The sequence below is a fragment of the Elephas maximus genome, chromosome 16 (genome assembly GCF_024166365.1).
Source record: "Elephas maximus indicus isolate mEleMax1 chromosome 16, mEleMax1 primary haplotype, whole genome shotgun sequence".
NCBI classification, from domain to species: domain Eukaryota; kingdom Metazoa; phylum Chordata; class Mammalia; order Proboscidea; family Elephantidae; genus Elephas; species Elephas maximus.
The window spans coordinates 54879434-54900762 of NC_064834.1; the positions used below are offsets into that span (position 1 = coordinate 54879434).

The window sequence follows — 21329 nt, forward strand, 5'->3', positions numbered from 1 at the left end:
GATCAGAGAGAGATGCTTAAGGGAGTTCATGGAAGCTGGGAAATTAATGGACTCAGGCCCATGACCTGGAAGAAATCTGTCTTTACCTGTAATAAACTGGGGGTCCCTCACATCAGATTTTGTTCTGAGGCTACTATTGTCACAAGGGGGCAGTGTTGTAAAACTAGTGAGTCTGGGCTTGTCTAGGAAAAATAATTTTTTAAAACTTGGAGTTGTACCAAAAAAATTATTCATGTTTTCCTTTTGTCCAGACGGTTGATTTACAGGGATTCTGTGTAGCTTTCAGTGCCTTTCTTCTTTTCACTCCTTTTTGTTCTCATCCAAGGCCTTGGTAGATCTGCCAGGGCTGCTCCGGCACTGGTGGAAGGCACCACAGTCCAGGGCCAAAAGGCCTGCTGGGTAGAGTTAGCCAAGCATGTGTGGGTTTCTCCCCAGGTAATGAAGGTTGTGGTGCTGAATTGTGAGCCAGCCAAAGAGAGGATGCTCTTATCCTTCAAGCTGTTGAGTGATCCAGAAGCAAAGAAAGAACGTGAGGGAGGAAGTCAGAAGAAAAGAAGAGCTGTTCATGTTGGGCAGGTACTTACCTGGATATCTCCAGACAAGCTCCTTCATACAGGGTACCACTGACACATGGATGCGGGAACCCATGGAGGGAAAGACAGAGGTAGCTAGATAAGATCCTGAGGCTGGAGGGGTTCTTGAGAGAGGACCTCGTACGTATCCTTTTCTGCGTGCCGGACCAGATGGAAGCTATCAGGAAAGGAAGGCCCTGTTCCTTTCCAGCAGTGGACTGCTACCCTCTTTCCCCTCTGGTCCCTGGGGCCAGCTTGCAGGTCTGGAGGGACGGGGGAGAAGAGTGATACATATGAGCCCACAAATGGGCCTGGTGTATACGTGCACGTGTACGCTTGCTGGCTTGTGGGTGAGGACTGTAGGAAGCTGTTTCTCTGATCTTGGCCTCTCAGTGATTTTCTGAGTTTGATGTCTCTGAACTCTTTCAGATCCAGACTAGGTTGCTTCCTGCTGAACACAAATGATAATTTTTTTATCTTTCTCTTTCCTGGGCAGTTGGTGGATGTGAAGGTTGTAGAGAAGACTGAAGACGGGCTGGAGGTGGCTGTCCTGCCCCACAGCATCCCTGGTTTCCTCCCCATACCTCACCTGTCAGACCACGTCCCCAATGGCCCACTGCTGTACCACTGGCTCCAGGCGGGTGACACCCTCCACAGGGTCCTGTGTCTGCAGAGCGAGGGCCGTGTTGTATCCTTCACCGGCATCTGTAGGGCAGCAGAAGGTGGCGGGGGAGTCATGGGCCCTCAGGTGGGAAATTCTGGGTCAGGCTCTGCTCTTGTTTGGAAACCCAATTGGGGGAAAAAAAAATCAGTCATTCGACCACAGAAATACCTCCACAAAGTCAAAACAGTGACCAAGTCTGTGCTTTCCAGTCTATTCCTTTGGTAGGAAATAAGAGCAGGATTGAGGAAGTGCCAGCAGATGCTGGTGGTCAGGGCCGAAGGAGCCAGAAAAGCCACATTAGAGTGGGAGCCCAGTAGGAGCTTCTGCCCTGGGTCTTGGGGTGAGGTGGCATGGCATACAAGGCCCCATGGGGTACTCCTGGGAGCACCTCTAGCTTTCTGGGCCTCTAGTGCTTGCCCCTAGACTTTGAACAATTACTGAGGTAGCTGCTGCCCTCTTTCTCTCCCTTTCCTTTCATCTCCTTAAGATCATGGGGCTCAGAAATATCCCCCTTTGGTCTTTGTGTGAGCATGTTGAAAGAGGACGTTGCCTCTTTCCTCACAAAATGTAGAGTCATCTCCTTAAAGAGTAAGACTGGCAGAGGAGGTGAAATGGGGTTGATCAGTGTGAGGTGGGGACAGTGGAGGGTTATGTCATAGCTGATGCACCTGTCAGACCACAGGATTGAGGCGTTCCCATTTTGGTCCCCTCCAGTAATCTGCAGACGAATTAATAATGAAAGGTTTAAAGCAGTGATTCTGAAACTAGTGCTCATCAGAACCACCTGGAGGGCCAGTTTAACCACAGATTGCTGGACCAACTCTCAGAGTTTCTAATCCAGCAGGCCTTGGGTGGTGCTTGAGGAATTGGTTTGGAACAAGTTCCGGGTGATGTTGGTGCTGCTGGTCTGGGCACCACACTTAGAGAGTCACTGTAGTAGCAGAAGTGGAGAGTAGAGAAGATGGTACCAGCGGGCATCTGCCATCCCTGGAGCATTCCTTGATGAAGTGCCACTAGCTCCTTTGCAGGAAGCCAGCGTTGGTCTCTGCAGTAGAAGGTGGTCAGGATCCCAAGAGCTTCTCAGAAATCCATCCTGGAATGTTGCTCATGGGGTTTGTGAAGAGCATCAAGGACTACGGAGTGTTCGTCCAGTTCCCCTCAGGTCTTAGTGGACTGGCCCCCAAAGCTGTAAGTTGAGCAGCATGCACACGGGCTCTGTCTCCTCAGAGGCCCTCTGAGGAAGAGAACAGGGTCGTGGAACCTGGGCTTCGTGGGAAGGGGTAGGGTATTTCCTTTCCTTTTCCCATTTTCTGTCCACTCTTCCCTTCAGGCCATGAGTGACAAATTTGTGACCTCCACAAGTGACCACTTTGTCGAGGGGCAGACGGTAGTTGCAAAGGTGACGAACGTGGACGAGGAGAAGCAGCGAATGCTGCTGTCGTTACGGCTGTCAGACTGCACCCTGGGGGACGTGGCTACCACCAGCCTTCTCCTCCTGAGCCAGTGCCTGGAGGAGCTGCAGGGTGTGCGCAGCCTCATGAGCAACCGAGGTGGGGTGCCTCAGGGCCCTGCGTGGTGGGGGCAGGAGGGCAGTGGAGGAGGGTCAGGTGGAGAGTGTGTGTATAAATTGAGCCTGTTTGTTATTTGGATGACTTGTCCGGGTCTCTGGGGGAGGGGGGGGGTTTTTTTGGTGAACTTTTTTTCGTGGAAGTATGGCATACATAAAATGCACAAATCATTAAGTGTCCAGCTCAGTAAATGTTGATAAAATGACTCCCCCCCCCCGTTTAAGTAAAAACTACCCAGATTAAGCTAAAGATCAACCAGCATCCCAGAAGCTCCTCCTGGTTCCTTTCCCAGCCCAGGATCCATGTTTCCCTTACTTCTGTGGCCTCAGGTTTGCATCTGCTGTGAATTCATTCACTTCATCTGCCATTCCTTAGTCAACGGATATATATTGGATGATAAAACGGAATAGCAACCTGCAAGAAAACTTCGGGAGGGATTATTATTCTGACAGTCTCAGACTTCGTTCCACTGTGTAGGATTGTTGGAGCCCTGATGAGGATTTGGGAGTAAGGCTTGAGAGGGGAGATTCTAAAACAGAATGAAAATTCAGAAACCAAAGGAGAGCTTGTGCTTGTGCTTCTGATATGTTGACTGTTTTCAGAAATTGTAGCCAGATAGGATCAGCAAAGGGCACAAGTCTCTGCCTCTGACGGGAGTTTCCATGGATACTGGATATTTTCGCAACAAGTGATTTTACCTTGACAGTGTTCCAGTGTTCCACTGCCCTTCATGGCGATGATATATTTAAAAGGGAAAGAATGGTAGGAGTGTTGTTTCTCTTCCTAATCCCTGTCTCCTTTGGGTCTGTCTCACAGACTCTGTGTTGATCCAGACACTGGCCGAGATGACCCCAGGAATGATCCTTGACCTAGAGGTGCAGGAGGTGTTGGAAGATGGCTCTGTGGTATTCGGTGGGGGCCCAGTGCCAGGCCTGGTCCTGAGAGCCAGCAGATATCATCGGGCAGGTGAGTGCCGGCGTCTTCTGTCTGCCCATCGTGGTTAGTGGGGAAACCCATTGCCCATTGTTGCCTCTACTGGATACAGAATTTCCAAATACATAGAAATTATTGACATGCCTGCCTTGTGGGAATGTAAATTAAGATAAATGACAGTATACTACTGCCATAATTTTTATATACTAGGTTGCATAAAGTAGGATCGACTTGAGCTGTGGAAGGTAGCCCTTGGTTTCCCTAGCTGTGGACTGCATAGACCCAGGATATATGTCCTCTTTCATTTCTTGGAAAAGCCAAAGGGCCTGTAGGGCTCTTAGAGGTAGCAGCTGTACCCACGAGAGGCGCTGTCCTCCCTTCACCCTGCCCCAGGAGGGTGATAATGCTATGTTTGGTTCTGTACTGCAGGGCAGGAGGTGGAATCTGGGCAGAAAAAGAAGGCTGTAGTCTTAAATGTTGATATGTTGAAGTTGGAAGTACATGTTTCCCTTTGCCAAGATTTGGTGAACAGAAAACATAAAAAGGTAAGCTTGCTCATGACTTCCATTCATCCATTGCCCTGCTTTCACATTACACCCATTCAACACCACACACTTGGGTCAAATGCCTGCAGGTAGGGTGACCATACACCTGGATTTGTCTGGGACAGTCCCACTTTGTGCCTCTTGTCCTGGTGTAGTTATTAATAGCACTGACTTGTGCTCTGGTACAGATGATAAATGATAACGGTCACACTCTCTTTAGAGCCAAACAGGTATTGTAAATGGCTGAAGTGGGCAGCTGGGTTAGGGAGTGGGAACTGGGGCTCTTAAAAGCTGGGGAATCCACACTGTGCCTGCGAAGAGCAGAGACTACTCAGTTTCATCTGGGTGTTGCCAGATGGGAATATCTGGGTCCCCTATTGTTAAGTCTTTGCTTTTTAAGAGAAGCAGATTTTTTTTTTTTTTTTTGGTATTATTTTGATTTATAAATGTTAGACATGAATTTATTTTTTATAATTTTTTTTGTTGAGAATACATGCAGCAGAACAGGATTTATTATTTGAAAAAAAAAAAAAAAACTCTATGAACCAAACAAAACCTGTTTGCAGGTAGTTCTGGCCTCCAGGCTGCCTGTCCACACCCTCTCCTATCTTGCCTTCTGTACACTTTCATGTACAGAAGAGTGGGTTTGAGGGAAATCTAAAAATCAATATTTTTCTTGGTGTATGTATTTGGTCATCATCTAAAAACACTTATTAAGCACCTAATAGCATAGAGTATGGTACAGAGTACTGTATAGATATAACCCTTAGTGTCTAGTTTTTAAAGTGAATAGAAAACAATAGTAATCCCTCAGAATTTGGATTTGGGGGAAGGTAGGCATAGTGCCTTGTACCCAGTAAGTTCTCAGTAATGACTGTTCGTTGAATGATTGGAAGAGTGAGCAAATTGGGTGGAGCTGCAAGACTAGGAGAGTCAGGAACCACAGTCTCGAAAGCTGGGGAGCTACTGGAAATGGCCTGGCTGTGCATCCGAATCACCAAAACACCTTTTTGAATTCTGATTCACTAGTTCTAGGGCAGGGCCTAGGAATCTGAATTCAAGACAAAACAAAAACTAACTTTGATGGTTTTGATTTGGACCTGTGAGTTTAGTCAAGCCACTTCAGTTCACAGAAGAGGAAGACTAGGTCTAACTAGGGCATGAAGACTAGTTTATTACAGCTCAGACCAGCTTTGGGTCCCCTGAACTCCAGAGGGTTTCCTTAACTTGGCCCCGCAAACCCAGTGGGCCATGAATGAGTGACCATGTTCTGTAAGGAAAGTGGGAATGGTGGATCTTTTCTGTTTTCCAGCTGAAGAAAGGCAGTGAATACCAGGCAACTGTGCAGCACTTGGAGGAGTCCTTTGCCATTGCCTCCTTGGTAGAGACCAGCCAGCTGGCAGCTTTCTCCCTGACTTCTCACCTCAACGACACCTTCCACTTTGACTCAGAGAAGTTGCAGGTGGGACAGGGTGTCTCTCTAGCCCTCAAGGCCACACAACCAGGAGTGACTGGTCTTATTTTAGCTGTTGAGGGACCAGCTGCTAAGAGGACCATGAGACAGACCCGGAAGGAGTCTGAGACAGTGGATGAAGATGAGGAATCGGATCCAGCTCTGGTTGTTGGAACTGTAAAGAAGCACACCCTGTCCATTGGGGACATGGTCACAGGAACTGTCAAGTCCATTAAGGCCACCCATGTAGTTGTGACCCTGGAAGATGGTGTCATTGGCTGTATCCATGCCTCCAACATTCTAGATGATGTTCCAGTGGGCACCTCTCCCACTAGCAAGCTGAAAGTTGGGAAGACAGTCACTGCACGGGTGATCGGAGGGCGAGACGTGAAGACATACAAGTATGGAGGCTTTGGGAGGGATGGGCAGTGGGAATTGGTCACCCTCAGGCTTTGAGGGGAAATTGTAATTGTGGGAGAAGGAATGGGAACATAGATAGATTCCGAAAAATTGTGTGTAAATCATGTTCTTTAACAACAGGTATTTACCAAAGAATACTATTTCATGATTCTTTTAAAAATGAAATGTAGTGTAGTGGTTATGAGCATAGGTTTAGAGTCAGACCTGGGTTTGAATTTTAGATTTGCCACTTAAAAATCATGTGACTATGTGCTAATAGTTACTGAGTTTTATTTTCCTAATTTGTAAAGTGAGAGTAGTGGTAATGACTACCTTGTAGGGTCATCTCAAAGATTGAAAGAGAGCATGTATCATGTAATGTGCCTGTTAGTTGGCTGGTGCATGCTTATTGCTTAGTATACATTAATCCGTTCTCAATCTCCTTATACTCGCTTACTTTAAATCTAGTTACAATACATGTCATTGTGGAAGAAATTCTTGATGTAACAGGGAAAAAATAAAGAATTCAAAGTCTGGCCAATACTTTGCATATTAATGTCAGTCACTAACTGTGACAGCTTATCCTCTCTAGAGCCGTTTCCTTCTCTTTAAAATGAAAGGGTTGGAGTATATAATGTGTAAGGAACATTCTTTTCATGGTCTAATATCACATTCCTAAAAGATCATTTGAACCAGCTTCTTAATGTTTACTGCAAAGGATGAGAATGGAAACCCTCAGACATAGCTCCCGGCTGATGGGTGGTGGTGTGATGGAGCAGGGTGGTTTTTTTCAGTAAGCTAGGCTTGGGGTGGAATGGAAGAAGTCCTCGTCTCTAGATTGCAGTGTTATTGAGAATAAAAGAAATGATTTGATATTATTTGTTTCTCCAGGTTTCTCCCAATAAGTCACCCCAGATTTATTCGAACCATCCCAGAGCTGAGTGTTCGACCAAGGTGAGGACAACTCTAGCAGCATGGTCTCATGGGAAGAGACCAGGCCTTGGAATCAGGAACATGTCTGTTTTAATCTTGATTCAGCCAGTTTTGCAACTTACTTCAACTCTCTATGTCCAGTTAGTCTTATTTCCCTAATAGGGATCGTTGTCCTACCCTCATATGACTAGTTAGAGGAATTATATGAAAATTCAAGTAAAAGTTTTATACAGAGTTTTTAGTATCAGTGTAAGGGCTGATTGCAGCTCTGTTTGTCAGCATCTACTAAAGAGAAACGTTCCTGCTCTCAACTTAAATTTCTAGAGCTCAGTAATTCCCTAAGTAAACAACATGTAGCCAAGAATAGATGTTCTTTCAGTGGGGACTACTGCTTGGTCACTAGAGGCTGAGCTGGAATTTTAGGTGGTATTCCGGAGGATTCTGCGGAGAGGAGCATGCCATGAGGGATTCTGGGTGAGGGAGAATTCAGTAGTTCCATGTAGCGAATCCAGTTTGGGGTAATTTTCTCATCCTGGTTGTTAGCCTTTTGTGCCTAGAGATGCTATGGAAAGGCCTCCGAAGTAACTTTCAGAGGGTAAGCTGTGATCCACATCCTGAAGGGATCAGAATAGAAATGGATTGTTTCTGAAAAGGGTGGACCCCAGGACTGACCTTAAACAGCCATTCTTCCAGTTGTGTGTAGCTAGATGCCTGTCAGTCCTGAGAGTTGGGTTTTCTTATGGGGGGAGCAGAAGTAGATGGACCTACGGATCAAACTGCTTAAAATCCTCTGAAAAAATGGCCACTTGGGGGGAGATGAATTCAAAGTAGAAGCCTTATCTAGAGGTTGGTTTCCTCTTTCTCCAGTGAGCTGGAGAAGGATGGCCACACTGCTCTCAACACTCACTCTGTTAGCCCCTCGGAGAAGATTAAACAGTACCAGGCTGGCCAGACTGTGACTTGCTTCTTGAAGAGGGTGAGTAGCACATACCTTGCAATGTTAAAATTTCCTTCTTTGAGAAGAAAAGGGGGAGAAATTGGAGACAAAAGCCATTAGCACTGGGCATTCAAGTCTGTGTTTGCTACCATTGCTGGGTTTGTGGGAGATGGTACATGACCTCTGTTCCTAGAAAACTTCTGGTCTAATTGGGCAGCTAAAGTCATGGCTTACAAAATAATTAGCAAGCAACTCTGAATTCATCACATGTGTAGATTTTAAACTAAACCCAAGTTATTTTAAGTTTACAAAAGGAAAGAAAAATATAGGAAAAGACTTAAAATAAATGCAGTACTGAATTTTAGATTCTTAGCATTTATGAAAGGCGCCCCGGTGGCACAAAGGGATAAACACTAGGCTGCTAACTGAAAGGTTGGTGGTTCCAACCCACCGGGTGGCTCCTGGGGCAAAAGACCTGGTGATCTGCTTCCATGAAGATTACAGCCAAGACAAAATAATTCTATTACGAAAACATTGTGCATCCTGCTTTGAAATGTGGCGTCTGGGGTCTTAAATGCTAACAAGCGGCCATCTAAGATGCATCAATTGGTCTCAACCCATCTGGATCAAAGGAGAATGAACAACACCAAGGTCACACGATAACTATGAGCCCAAGAGACAGAAAGGACCACATGAACTAGAGACTTACATTATCCTGAGACCAGAAGAACTAGTTGGTGCCCGGCTACAACCGATGACTGCCCTGACAGGGAGCACAACAGAGAACCCCTGAGGGAGCAGGAGATCAGTGGGATGCAGACCCCAAATTCTCATAAAAAGACCAGACTTAGTGGTCTGACTGAGACTAGAGGAATCCTGGCGGTCATGGTCCCCAAACCTTCTGTTGGCCCAGGACAGGAACCATTCCCGAAGACAACTCATCAGACATGAAAGGGACTGGACAGTGGGTAGGAGAGAGATGGTGATGAAGAGTGAGCTATTTGTATCGGGTGGACACTTGAGACTGTGTTGGCATCGCCTGTCTGGAGGGGGGATGGGAGGATAGAGGGAGTTGGAAGCTGGCAAAATTGTCACGAAAGGAGAGACTGGAAGGGCTGACTCATTAGGGGGAGAGCAAGTGGGAGTATGGAGTAAGGTGTATGTAAACTTATATGTGACAGTCTGACTTGATTTGTAAAAACGTTCACTTGAAGCTCAATAAAAGTTAAAAAAAAAAAAAAAAAGATTACAGCCAAGAAAACTCTACGGGGCAGTTCTACTCTGTCACGTGGGGTCACTATGAGTTGAAAATCAACTTGATGGCACCCAACAACAGCAACCTTCTGTAAAGTTCAGCTGCAATGCAAAACAGTAAGCAATTGGGGGCCAGAGTGTGTGCTCTAACCCTGATTGAAACAGGAATTCAGAAAGGGAAGCAACCAGTATGAACTGTTTCAGTTGGAATGTATTATAGATGAGGTTGGACTGGGCTTAACTTTGAGGGGTAACTCCTTTATGTTGTTGCCAGATTCCTCCCCCAAAAGCATGTGTCAGCGTGTAGGTGATCCTTGATCCTGTCCAGTACCCATTGTCTATAGACATAAACTCCGGATTTCTTAGAGTGGCTTTTAAGGCGCTTAATAATCTGACCTTAGGTACCTTGTGTACCAGTCACCCAGAGCACCTTTTGTTATCTTCTTTGCTTCCTGTCTTTATTCACACTGGTTGCCACACCTGAAGTAGCCTACTGCCCTTCAAGTTTCAGCACAGATCCCTGTCACTGGCTTTTATGTATCCTTGTAGCATTTGTACCTCCTACATGTTGATTGCTGCTCTGGTTATTTGCATGCTTATTTGACTTAACTCTTTGGAGACTGTAATCTCCTTGAAAGCAGGGCCTGGCTTTTATTTATCACCAATGATTGTGTGTAGTGGCTGCCTGATAAGTGTTTTATTGAACAGACTTGAAAATTGGGTTTTGTGCTCAGGACAGGGTACTCTAAGCAGTGAAGGATCAAAATCTAAGTTGATTTAAAAATAAGACGTTGGCTCCTGGAGATGGTTAACAATTACTGGGTATAGGCGAAGTTCGGAGAAGGGTACAGAAGTCAGGGGGATTGGTCCTCTTTGCCTCCTAATCAGCTGAGGCACTGGGAGGGGTACTAGTGAAAAGCCGGGAGGTTGGGTACCACAGTGGGGTGTAGGGTTAGATTCCTGTCTCTTAGCACAATGTGGGATTGGGACCTTTTCAGCCCTGTGGTCTTAGGAGAGTCATTGTTTTAACAGAGGGAACAAAAGAGATGTTTGTATCTACCCTATTCCATTTCTTCTTTTTCCCCGCAGTACAACGTGGTTAAGAAATGGCTTGAAGTGGAGATTGCTCCAGACATCCGAGGGAGAATTCCCTTGTTGCTCACTTCTCTTAGTTTCAAGGTCAGTGTGCTTGATATCTGGAGAGGAGATTCAGGCTCCCTAAACTTGATTCAGTGTCTGGTGTGTGTGTTCACAGTGGGAACAAGGAACTGCACACTTCTTTTAGGTATTGGCTTTAGAGATCCGTGCTATGGAGACTTAAATGCTGTGGTTTTGGGTAAATGACAGAGCTTTCTTCAAAACACAGAGGAATTTTCTTGTCCTTCCAGGTTCTGAAACATCCAGATAAGAAGTTCCGGATCGGCCAGGCCCTAAACGCAACCGTGGTTGGTCCGGATTCCTGCAAGGCCTTCTTGTGTCTATCACTCATAGGTGTGGTAATGAAACAATGCCTGGTCAGGGAACAGAAGAGCGGGGAAGGTGTGAGAAGGGGTCTTCAATTACTGCCCAGGTGGAAGGATGCCTTTGGGACATGCCTAGTTTGGTGGCTTCTTGGGACAGTTTTTCTCTTGGGACTTCAGTCTGTGGCTAGTGTTAATACACTGCTGTTTGAGACACCTTTACATACAGTTGGTTTTCTCAGGTCCTTCAGAAAGGATTGTCCACCACATGACCCTGGACTTCTTGGCTACTCAGTGTGATAGTCAGGGTCTTCTGGTTGTTCTAGCCCACTCAGCCTAGGCAGTCTCTGCGCTCCACAGCCAGCTTCTTTCTTGGCTTATTTTCTGTTCCTGAATCAGATTCTTCCTCCGTAATTTCCTACCAGGTCCTCACAAACTTGAGAAAGGGGAAGTGGCCATGGGCCGAGTGGTGAAGGTGACTCCCAATGAGGGGCTGACTGTTTCCTTCCCCTTTGGGAAGTTTGGAAGAGCGAGTATATTTCATGTGAGTGACTCTTACTCTGAGACACCCTTGGAAGACTTTGTCCCCCAAAAGATTGTCAGGTAAGACAGGTTTTCTTCCTCTTTTCAGCTAGCTGTAGAACTGGCGGAAAAAAATTTTATTTGTAGAAGTAATACATGGTTTGGGATAAAAAAAAATGAAAATTTATAATTTTATTCTCCATTGTTTTCTGCTGTTATATACTTTGGTCTTTATCTTTCCAGACTTCAGCATGTATATATCGGTATAGTTTTTTTCATCTAAAAATAAAATATGGTTTTATGTATTGTTCTGTAAGTCACTTTTTGTCTTAGCAGTTTATCAGACTTTCTTTTCCCATGCTGGCATATCTAAATCTGCCTTTTTTTTTTTTGAGCCTTAGTTTTGACAGTTGTATAGTATCTCATTATGTGTTTTTTTAAATCCTGATTTATTTAACCAGTCCTCTGTTGATAGATAATAATGTTGAATATCTCTGTACCTATATTTGCATGCTAGTGTAAGTGTATCTGTGAAGTACATTCCTAGAAGTGAGACTGATAGGTGAAATGATGTGTACATTTAAATTTTTGATCACTTTTGTAAAATTGCCCTCTAAAAAGACTGTGCTAATTTATATTCTTAGTTACAGCAAATATGACTGTCCATTTCTCAGACCTCTGCTGACACTGGATAATAATTTTTTATCTCAGCCATTGGGTAGGGAAAAATTGATACCTCATTTTAATTTGCATTTCTTTTATGGTCATTTTCGTGTTTATTAGCTGTTTACATTTGTTCTGTACTTTCCTTGTCTGAGTCACTTGCTATTTTTATATTGAAGCATTCCTTTTTTTAAAAAAAATATTTTTAGTCATCTGTAGGTATTCTCTTTAAAAGGACAATGACTTTTTGCAGTTAGGGGGCTTAATTTATGAACTATTTCAGATACACAGAAATGAACCCACCTCAGTTAAAGTTTGAAACCATTTTCTAGGCTGGATAAACTAGCATTGAAGAGGCAGATGTCAGTTTAATAGAGACTTTTCTAAGAGTCAGTTCACTAATGATGGATTAGATACCTTCAGGAGGCAGAGAAATTGCCCTTTTCCTTCTCCAACGTCCCAGCCACCCAAACACCTGCCTAAATTCCACAATACTTATCAGAGCTAACGGCACAGATATATCCAGGACCTGGGAGAAGAAAAAGAACGAGTCCTATCTCTGTTTTGTCTCTTGAGGCTTACAAAATGAGGTTATGCTTTTCAGCAAAATTATTTTTTTGAAATACATTTTGTTATGGCCAAACTTGTGAGTAGCATTAAATTGCAGTTCCCTCATCTGTCAAGTATGAATAACGCGTTAACTTGCCTCAAGGTAGAAGACCCCTTGAGACTCCTTCTAGCTCAAAGATCTGTACTCCCATGTTGTAAAAGGCAGACATCTGTGGTGGGAAACATTTGGACTGTGTCGTTCTTGAGATCCTTTTCACCTCTACGATTATGTACCTATATTCTTCTATATAGCTGCTTTGGACTACTAATTGCCATTTTAGATGAAATAAGTTTGGGAATCCAACACAGGCATAAACTCTGCTGTCCCTCCTGAAGCTTCCTTATGGTCAGGCCTCACTACTGTCGTCCTCTTAGCTCCTGTGTGCTGTCAGTAGTACCTAGGTCATCATTGGCCATGGTTTCCTGAGGGTTTAGTCATTTTTTCCTCTGAGATCAGAAACTCCCAGGACCTGATACAGGGCTGGCCTCATCTCTTAAATGCTCTGAATCTTCTAGAAGGCTTTCATGTCTCTTCTTAGCCCTTCTCCCAACACCTTCCTTGGGTATGAAAAGTAGGTAGAGTTATTTTTACTTTACAGGCTAGTAAACTGAGGCCCAGAGAGGTGAAGCGACTTGTCCAGAGTCCCTCAGCAGGTTATCAACAGAGTAAAGAACCAGAACCCAGGTCTGGCTCTTTCTGTTCTCCTATCTGTTGGTCAGCCTTGTAGAAAGGAAGCTAAGGCCCTTTGCTGTCTCCAGAAGTGCTCAGAATTCGGCATTTCCTTTTCTTTGTTCTCATTTTAGGTGTTGTGTCCTGTCCACTGCAGGCCATGTGTTGACTTTGTCGCTGAGATCGTCCAGGTGGGTATCTGTGTTGTCGGGGGCAGAAGGGAAGAGGACCCACTCAGAGGATCGAGGGCAGGCTGCATGTGTCTGACACAGGACTTTGGGCTTCCAGCCTTTATTCTCTGCTCATCTGCTGCATACCCTGCCCCTCTTTTATCCAGAAAAGCTGGAGACATTCAGGTTCCTACAGGAACCTAATCTGCTTGGGCTGCTATTTCCCTAGGAAAAGCGTCAGACATTCAAAAGCAGGTGCTTAGGGTTGCACGATGGTGGCCCTGGTGAGGGGAGACGATTTAGCCCCCAGGGTTCCATAGTGGGGGCAGGTGTGGCATGGAGTAGATAGGTGTGTGGTCAGCTTGCTCCACAGATAGTGGGGTGAGTGTGGCATGGAGTGGATAGGTGTGTGGTCAGCTTGCTCCAGATACTGGGGGTGAGTGTGACATGGAGTGGATAGGTGTATGGTCAGCTTGCTCCACAGATAGTGGAGTGAGTGTGGCATGGAGTGGTTGGGTGTGTGGTCAGCTTGCTCCACAGATAGTGGGGTGAGTGTGGCATGGAGTGGATAGCTGTGTGGTCAGCTTGCTCCACAGATAGTGGGTGAGTGTGGCATGGAGTGGATAGCTGTGTGGTCAGCTTGCTCCACAGTTAGAAATGGATGTTTATGAAGCCAGTGTTTTGGGCTTGACCCCTCTCTGGCTCGGCCAGCCTCTCCCTGTTTCTGCGTGGGCAACTTGGACACGCCTGCCCTGGCTGGCAGGCCTTCAGGAGAGAGTAGGGTTGGGCACTGAAGGTTTCATCCTACTGACAGGTCCAGGGTCATGTTCTTATGTACAAAGTATGATTATTGCAGATGTGTTGGGACAGAAGTGGAAGAAAGGCATTAGGAATATATGTGTAAGCCTTTTTTTATTCCTTTAGAACAAATCCAGAGACGAAAAGCAAAATAGAGGATCCTGAGATTAACTCCATCCAGGACATTGAGGAGGGGCAGCTCCTACGGGGCTATGTGAAGGCCGTCGAGCCACACGGTGTGCTCTTCAGGTGAGTGAGGCAGGGCTGAGTGAGCCTGGCCCATCCTCAACGCCTTCCCTGACCTGTCCTGGGCTGGGGTCCACAGTGTCCCTTAGTCAGCTTCTTTGGAGAGAATATGAAGGAAGGAGAGTCTAGAAGTTTCTACCAGTTTTTAAAAGTTCAAGTTTTTTTTAATACTTTTAACAAAGCTTTAAAGCGTTTCTTGTTTGGCCTTTTGAACAGAACATGGCATGTCAAATTTCAGTTTTAAATGATTTTGGATTTTCTTTGATTTTGATCATGATTTGTCACTGTTCTGGGAGATCACATAATGTTCATGACCACCAGATGGTACAGCCTTCCCTGTGTTACGTTTGTAGCAGTTTATGATTTATATATCGTGATGCTATGACGTGGGCAAAAAAAAAAAAAAAAATCCTTCAATCGTATCTTCATCATTTTTTCCAGTTTAAAAACTCCCCTTTATTCTGTTAAATGCTAGGAAATTGTTATAAATCCTTGTCACAACCTGGGTCCCTATGCCAGTGGAGTCCCTGGACTTGGCAAGGATTCTGTTGTGTGTTTATGATCTCAGGACCGCTGTCTCTCCTTTCAGTCTTGGCCCCTCAGTTGTGGGTTTGGCCCGGTACTCCCATGTTTCCCAGTACAGCCCGTCTAAGAAAGCCCTTTATAGCAGATACCTCCCGGAAGGGAAGCTGCTCACAGCCAAGATCCTAAGGTAGGTGCCTTCTCTCTTTCTCTCTGTCTCTGTGATGTGAATCAAACCACCTCCTTTGGGAGCCCTGGGAAGAGCTTTTGGAGGTAAACTTTAAATAAAATGGGTTAGATAGTAGCGAATGTAGTATTTAGATGAGTGAAAACCCCTTCTGCCTCAGCCCCAGCCTCTAAGTAAAGGCAGATTTGGAAACTTTCCTGTTGTCGGGCTGGGGGGAGACATCACAGCTGCCCCGTCTAAAATGTGCACATCATTCCTACGAATGGTGACTGCCTTCCCTAGGCAGCAGGGACAAGGCTCAGAACTGTGGGCTGATGAGGGGAGGGAAGGCTTGGGCTGCATGGTGCATCCTTTGTACCTTTTTAAAAATTCAGGTGAAATTCACATAAAATTCACCATTTTAAAGTGTACAACTCAGTGGCATTTAGTACGTTCACAGTGTTGTGCGACCATCACTGCTAGCTAGATCCAAAGCATTTTCATCGCCCCCAGAGGAGACCCCGTCCCAGTCAACAGTCATGCCCCTTCTCCTCTCCCCTCTGTGTACTTTTTATGTTGTCTCATTTCCCACCCTCCCTTGCTCCCTGTCACAGCCTGAACCACAAGAGAAGCCTGGTGAGGCTGTCGTTCCTCCCCAGTGACACTGGGAAGCCAGACGTCCTTCCTGCCTCCATAGGACTGCCACTTCTGGAGCAGGAGGAGAGGGAAACAGAGACAGAGAGGGAAGACCAAAAAGGGAATGAGGTGAAGAAGAACCAGAAAAGGAAAGAGAAGAACCAGAAAGGGCAGGAGGAGGTGAAGCGGCTCAGCGAGGAGAAGAGTGAGCCCCGGCAGCCACAAGTGAAGAAGCAGGGCAAGCGGGGGCGCCTGGAGTCTGGAAGCGAGCAGGTAAGCCCCTCAGAGAACAGCCTTTCCTCACCCGAAAAGGAAGACATTGTAAAAGCCAGCCAGGCAGCTGCCTAGCCTTCTGTTGGAGTGAGAGCAGCCTGAGTTTGGGGGCTGGGCCCTGGGTGGGGCCAGGAGGAGCAGAGGGAGGGCGTTAGCCTTGGCTTCTGGAGGTGCTCCTGGGCAAGAAGGGTGGCTCAGCAATTTTCCCTTCTGTTACCTCAGGAAAGAGTGAAGAAGAAGCAAAAGAAAGCTGGTCCATCAGAGGAGGATGACAGTGGTGTTGAAGTATATTACCGGGAAGGAGAAGAGGAGATAGAAGAGATGACTGTGCTGCCCAAGGTGAGGTGGAGGAGAGAAGGCTGCTCTGGGTGAGGAAGTCCTTGGTCTCCTACCTAAGAGCTGGGCTGTCTAGGCACCGTCCTCTTTTGCGTAAACCCAGTTGCTGTAAAATGGGAGATGGTGGGACTCTTAGTTTCCTCAGTTGATCATAAGTTCCTTGAGGACAGGAACCCTGTTTCACCCTTGGAGTGCACGGCATAAAATAAATTCTAGTAAGTGATTTATTGGGTGGAACTGAATTAAATTAGTGGGGGTGGGGTTGATAAAGAGGAGACTTAGCCTTTCTGAGCCCGTACTCAGCTCTGAAAAATGGGGCAGTAATACTTGAGCAAAGGACCCCTGGTGGTGCAGTAGTTAAGCACTCGGCTGCGAACTGAAAAGTCAGTGGTTCGAACCCACCAGCTGCTCTGCAGGAAAAAGATGTGTGGCAGTCTGCTTCCATGAAGCAATGGGAATACCTGAGCTGAGAGGACTGAGTTGGAAGGTCTTACACGTTGGCAGGGCTCCCCACACTTTAGGTACTTGCAGCTCAATAACCCTCAGATTTTTTGTCATATCTCTGTCCCAGCTTCTGTGTGTATATATACTTTTAAAAGTTGTTACCTAAGTAAATTTACGGAAACCCTGGTGGTGTAGTGGTTAAGTGCTACGGCTGCTAACGGAAAGGTTGGCAGTTTGAATCTGCCAGGCACTCCTTAGAAACTCTATGGGACAGTTCTGTACTGTCCTATAGGGTCGCTATGAGTTGGAATCAACTCGACAGCACTGGGTTTGGTTTTTTTTTTTATTTTAAGTAAATCTACTTAAAAAGAAAACTTCTGTGTCACTACTATAAAGTTTATGCCTAACCTGGCGCTGGGAGGAGAGCAAGAGCCTTGGGCAAAGTGGGAGTCCATGCTCCTCCAGGTGGGGTGTGACTTGGGGAGCAGGGACCAACGGAGCCAAGTGCTTTCCTCACATGCCTCTGTGATCCTCCAGGAGAAGCCGGCCAAGCTGACAGAGGTGCCCCGGCTGCAGCTGTCTTCAGGCTTCATGTGGGACGTGGGGCTAGACTCTCTCACTCCGGCCCTGCCACCTCGAAGAGAGAGCTCAGACAGCGAGGAGGATGAGAAGCCACATGAAGCCACGGTGCTGTATTTTCCAGGGCTTTGTCCTTTTTTCAGGGAGCCCTTAGTGCCTGTCTCCTGTGCTCTATCCTAGCCTTAGTGTCTCTTCCAAGGAGGACTGATAGAGCCCAGGGACTGCCCTGGTCCTCCTCAGCTCCCCCTCGCTCAGGGTCTAAGGAGCAGACCACTCATTGACTTTTCTGCCTTCCCTACCAGAAGAAGAAAAACAAGAAGGAAAAGGCGTTGGAGAAGCAGAAGGCAGAGAAAGAGCTGTCCCGCATTGAGGAGGCCCTAATGGACCCCAGGAGGCAGCCGGAGTCAGCAGATGACTTTGACCGACTCGTGCTCAGCTCCCCCAACAGCTCCATCCTGTGGCTACAGTACATGGCCTTCCACCTGCAGGCCACAGAGATCGAGAAGGCCCGTGCCGTGGCCGAGCGGGCTCTCAAGACCATCTCCTTCAGGTCTAGACTTTGCCTCCTCCTTGCTCTAGAGAGGGGCCTCTTGATGGGAAGGACCTGTCTCCTCAGGTTCTGGGCTTGCAGAGTTTGCTGCCTGCAGGTCCTTTCCTCCTAGGCAGGCTGACTGCAGTTTGGGTGGCTGCCACCAGGGGCCCCATGGGTTCCCAGGCTTTCTCTCATAGGTGTGACCATCTGTGAAATAGATCTTCTGCTCATTTATATTTTATAGCCCTCCTCACTGAAATAGCTACAGGTAACATTTACAAGAGTCCCCGCACTGAAGTAAGGTGCCCAGTTTGGAGCAGAAGCAGAGTAGGAAAAGCAGCTCTACACATACTTTTGTGAAAACCCACAATTTCCAGTCAGAATGTCAAGTTAGTTTGCTGAAGAGGGATGGCAGATCTTTCTCCTCATTCTCTTGCTTTGGAGAGGTAATCAGACCAAAGATCCTGCACCTTCCTGCCTGAACCTCAGGCTAGTCTGAGATTTTGGAAGCTTCTTTCCCAGGAATGGAGGCAGGAACCACGTAGCCCCTGGGCCAAGAGTAGGGGGTGAGGGGGATTCCTGCTTCTGTGTGAGCTGCAGTGGGGAGAGGGTCTCTCAGTACCTGCACTTGAGGGTGGGGACTGGGGACACGGAAGTGGTTCCAGTCACTGTCCCTGGATGGAGTGGGGCCTCCTTGGGCTGGACTGGTGGAGCTCATTTGTTGATTGCTCTTCCTCCAGAGAGGAGCAGGAGAAGCTGAACGTGTGGGTGGCTCTGCTGAACCTAGAGAACATGTACGGCTCTCAGGAGTCACTGACCAAGGTCTTTGAGCGGGCGGTGCAGTACAATGAGCCTCTCAAGGTCTTTTTGCACCTGGCTGACATCTACACCAAGTCAGAAAAATTCCAGGTAATGGTCTAGGCCAGGTGGGCAGCTGCTAGAGGGTCCCCAGCCTCTCAGAGCCTAACTCCTGAGTCGCAGAGGCAGCAGTCTCAGGGAAAAGGCCTGGGGCTCAGGATCCAGGCCTGCCTCAGGATTGCTATGGGATGTCTAGGCCCGGCTTCCTCATCTTCCAAGTGAAGAAAGTCATGTCCCTCACCTCCACTTGAGGAAGGTGGAATGAAGATGAGGGATCTGGTGGCTCTGGCAGTGAAGGGCCAGTGGACCCTTGGGGTATATCCCTGGGCTGCTGACTGGAGCCTTATGGACAGAAGGTAACATCTTGGCCCACTGCCCCCCTTTCTCTCTCTCATGCCCCCTCGTCATTTTCACATCTTTTTGTCTAGTCTTGGAGCCCATTTACTGGCACAGAATTTGTAGGGAGACCCCACATCATTTTATGGCTCCCACTGTGCTCTCTCCTCCTCGAGCCGCCCTGTCAGATATCAAGAATTCAGCGTAGCTATCTGTTAGTTTAGAGTCTGGGAGCCCACATCTGGAATCTCATGAGCATCATTGCCTGTCCCTGTTGCTGCCACCATTGTAGTTTTCTCCTCAGCTTACCTTGTCTTTTCCTATAGGAAGCTGGTGAACTTTACAACCGGATGCTGAAGCGTTTCCGTCAGGAGAAAGCCGTCTGGATCAAGTACGGCTCCTTCCTTCTGGGAAGGGGCCAGGCTAGTGCCAGTCACCGCGTGTTGCAGCGAGCCCTTGAGTGCTTGCCTCAGAAGGAGCGTAAGTGCCTATTCCTACCTGCCAGCCTGGCTCCTGAATGGCTCTCTTGAATCTGGGAATAGAGACTGGGGGCCATCTCATCCGTGGGTGGTGTTGCCTCAGTTAGGACAGCCTTGTGGGGGATACAGTTACCTCTCTGTTGATCGTGTGCTCATGAGCATAAGAATACGAATTGCATTTCAAGTGCCAGAAAGAACTCCAAAGGATGCAGGAACAAAAACCAAAAAAGCACTAATTCTGTTGCCCCTTGGGCCCCCCCGCCCAAGTCTTTTCTGGGCGTAGAGGGTAGGGTGCCTGTGGTGGAAGTCTTAGGTCAGTGCCCACCTATGTACTGTCCTTTGGCCCTAAACCCACCCGCTGTCCTGGTTAGGCTTTGTTCCACTTGTCATAACCTGGGTCCAGGAGCAGGGAGCCTGACTCACTCTTGTCCCTGCAGCCCATGGTGTTGTGGGAGGGGTCTGTCTGTTTACTGTTTCTGAGCTGCCTTCTCCCTGCAGACGTGGATGTGATTGCCAGGTTTGCCCAGCTTGACTTCCAGCTGGGGGATAAGGAGCGGGCTAAGGCCATTTTCGAGAACACACTGAGCACCTACCCAAAGCGCACAGATGTGTGGTCGGTGTACATCGATATGACCATCAAGCATGGCACCCAGAAGGAAGTCCGGTAAGAGGGGAAGACAGCAGGCTGGACTCCCTGCAGGGGAAGGAAGGCACTGGCCAAACTGGTGTCGTACCCTAGGGCAACTCCTGGCGTCTCCAGTTCTCTTACTCACCTAGGAACACAGCTTGCTATGATGCATTAGGTCCTATGGTGGTAATTTTTCCAACTTCTTTTTCTGCCTCAGAGGCTGGCCTCTGCGTGGTCTGCCTCAGGATCCGTGGGCAGGAAGTAGCCCGGCCCCCGGCCTGGGAGACAGGAGGCTTGGGTTTCCATTGTAATTAGCACTGTGCCTGGCTTTAATTATAGGGAACTTTCACAGACATCATCTCATTTTTGCTCCCTGTGTTTTCACAAGGCAGGGAGGGTTAGTGATGGGTAAACTGAGGTCCAGAAAGAACAGGAGGTGCCCTGAAGGACCCAGGGTGCTTCAGTGGGTTTACAGCGGTGCTTGCTCCAAAGCCATACCTCATTATCCCCAACCCAGTAGTTTTGTCCTAATTCACTGTGTGATGTCAGGCAAGTAAGTTCCTTGACATCTTTGAGTGTCCTTCTATTCATCTGGAAAATGGGATTGTTGTTACCTCTTTCTGCAGGGGTGTCATGGAAATCAATGATAGTATGAAAATGAAGGTAGAAGTAGGAGTAGTGGGTGACAGAGGCCCTGGACTGAGAGCGGACCCCATGCATGTGTGTCAGCCAGGGATCGTGTGGCCTGGGACTGTGAGGCTAATGTCCCGCTCTTCTTCACAGGGACATCTTTGAGCGGGTCATTCACCTGAGTCTGGCACCCAAGCGAATGAAATTCTTCTTCAAGCGCTACCTGGACTATGAGAAGCAGCACGGCACTGAGAAGGACGTGCAGGCAGTGAAGGCAAAGGCCCTGGAATACGTGGAAGCTAAGAGCTCAGTGTTGGAGGACTAGCAGCCCCTGGCCCCCAGGGGCACTCCGAGTAGCCCAGCCCTGCCCAGCCTCAGGCTCCTGGGCAGGTGAGAAATTCTGTTGCCTGAGGACGGTATTTAAGTGCTGCTTTTTTGTAGCACCCTTTTTTTTTTTTTTCACTTTTGAGTAATCCTGTCAGGATGAAAAAGAATTTGAGATTTCTCTTAATTC

At 47.3% G+C, this 21329-nt stretch overlaps 1 protein-coding gene across 2 annotated transcripts in view; it reads left to right on the plus strand.

Annotated features, from left to right (window-relative positions):
- Positions 1–21313, plus strand: part of PDCD11 (programmed cell death 11) — a 42302-nt gene extending 20989 nt beyond the window's left edge. Inside the window, exons 14-36 of one of the 2 annotated variants that reach the window (XM_049854985.1) lie at positions 436–576; positions 1069–1260; positions 2254–2424; positions 2567–2786; positions 3621–3770; positions 4167–4282; positions 5595–6136; positions 7026–7088; positions 7935–8043; positions 10348–10437; positions 10647–10749; positions 11144–11321; positions 13317–13373; positions 14277–14399; positions 14986–15108; positions 15699–15993; positions 16216–16332; positions 17311–17460; positions 17655–17902; positions 18625–18793; positions 19405–19558; positions 20056–20221; positions 20969–21313. In XM_049854985.1, the coding sequence (XP_049710942.1) occupies positions 436–576; positions 1069–1260; positions 2254–2424; positions 2567–2786; positions 3621–3770; positions 4167–4282; positions 5595–6136; positions 7026–7088; positions 7935–8043; positions 10348–10437; positions 10647–10749; positions 11144–11321; positions 13317–13373; positions 14277–14399; positions 14986–15108; positions 15699–15993; positions 16216–16332; positions 17311–17460; positions 17655–17902; positions 18625–18793; positions 19405–19558; positions 20056–20221; positions 20969–21140 (3849 nt within the window). In that variant the 3' untranslated portion in view covers positions 21141–21313. The remainder of the gene's footprint in view (positions 1–435; positions 577–1068; positions 1261–2253; positions 2425–2566; positions 2787–3620; positions 3771–4166; positions 4283–5594; positions 6137–7025; positions 7089–7934; positions 8044–10347; positions 10438–10646; positions 10750–11143; positions 11322–13316; positions 13374–14276; positions 14400–14985; positions 15109–15698; positions 15994–16215; positions 16333–17310; positions 17461–17654; positions 17903–18624; positions 18794–19404; positions 19559–20055; positions 20222–20968) is intronic. The other variant, XM_049854986.1, reaches the window with a different exon arrangement.
- Positions 21314–21329: the final 16 nt, after the last annotated feature.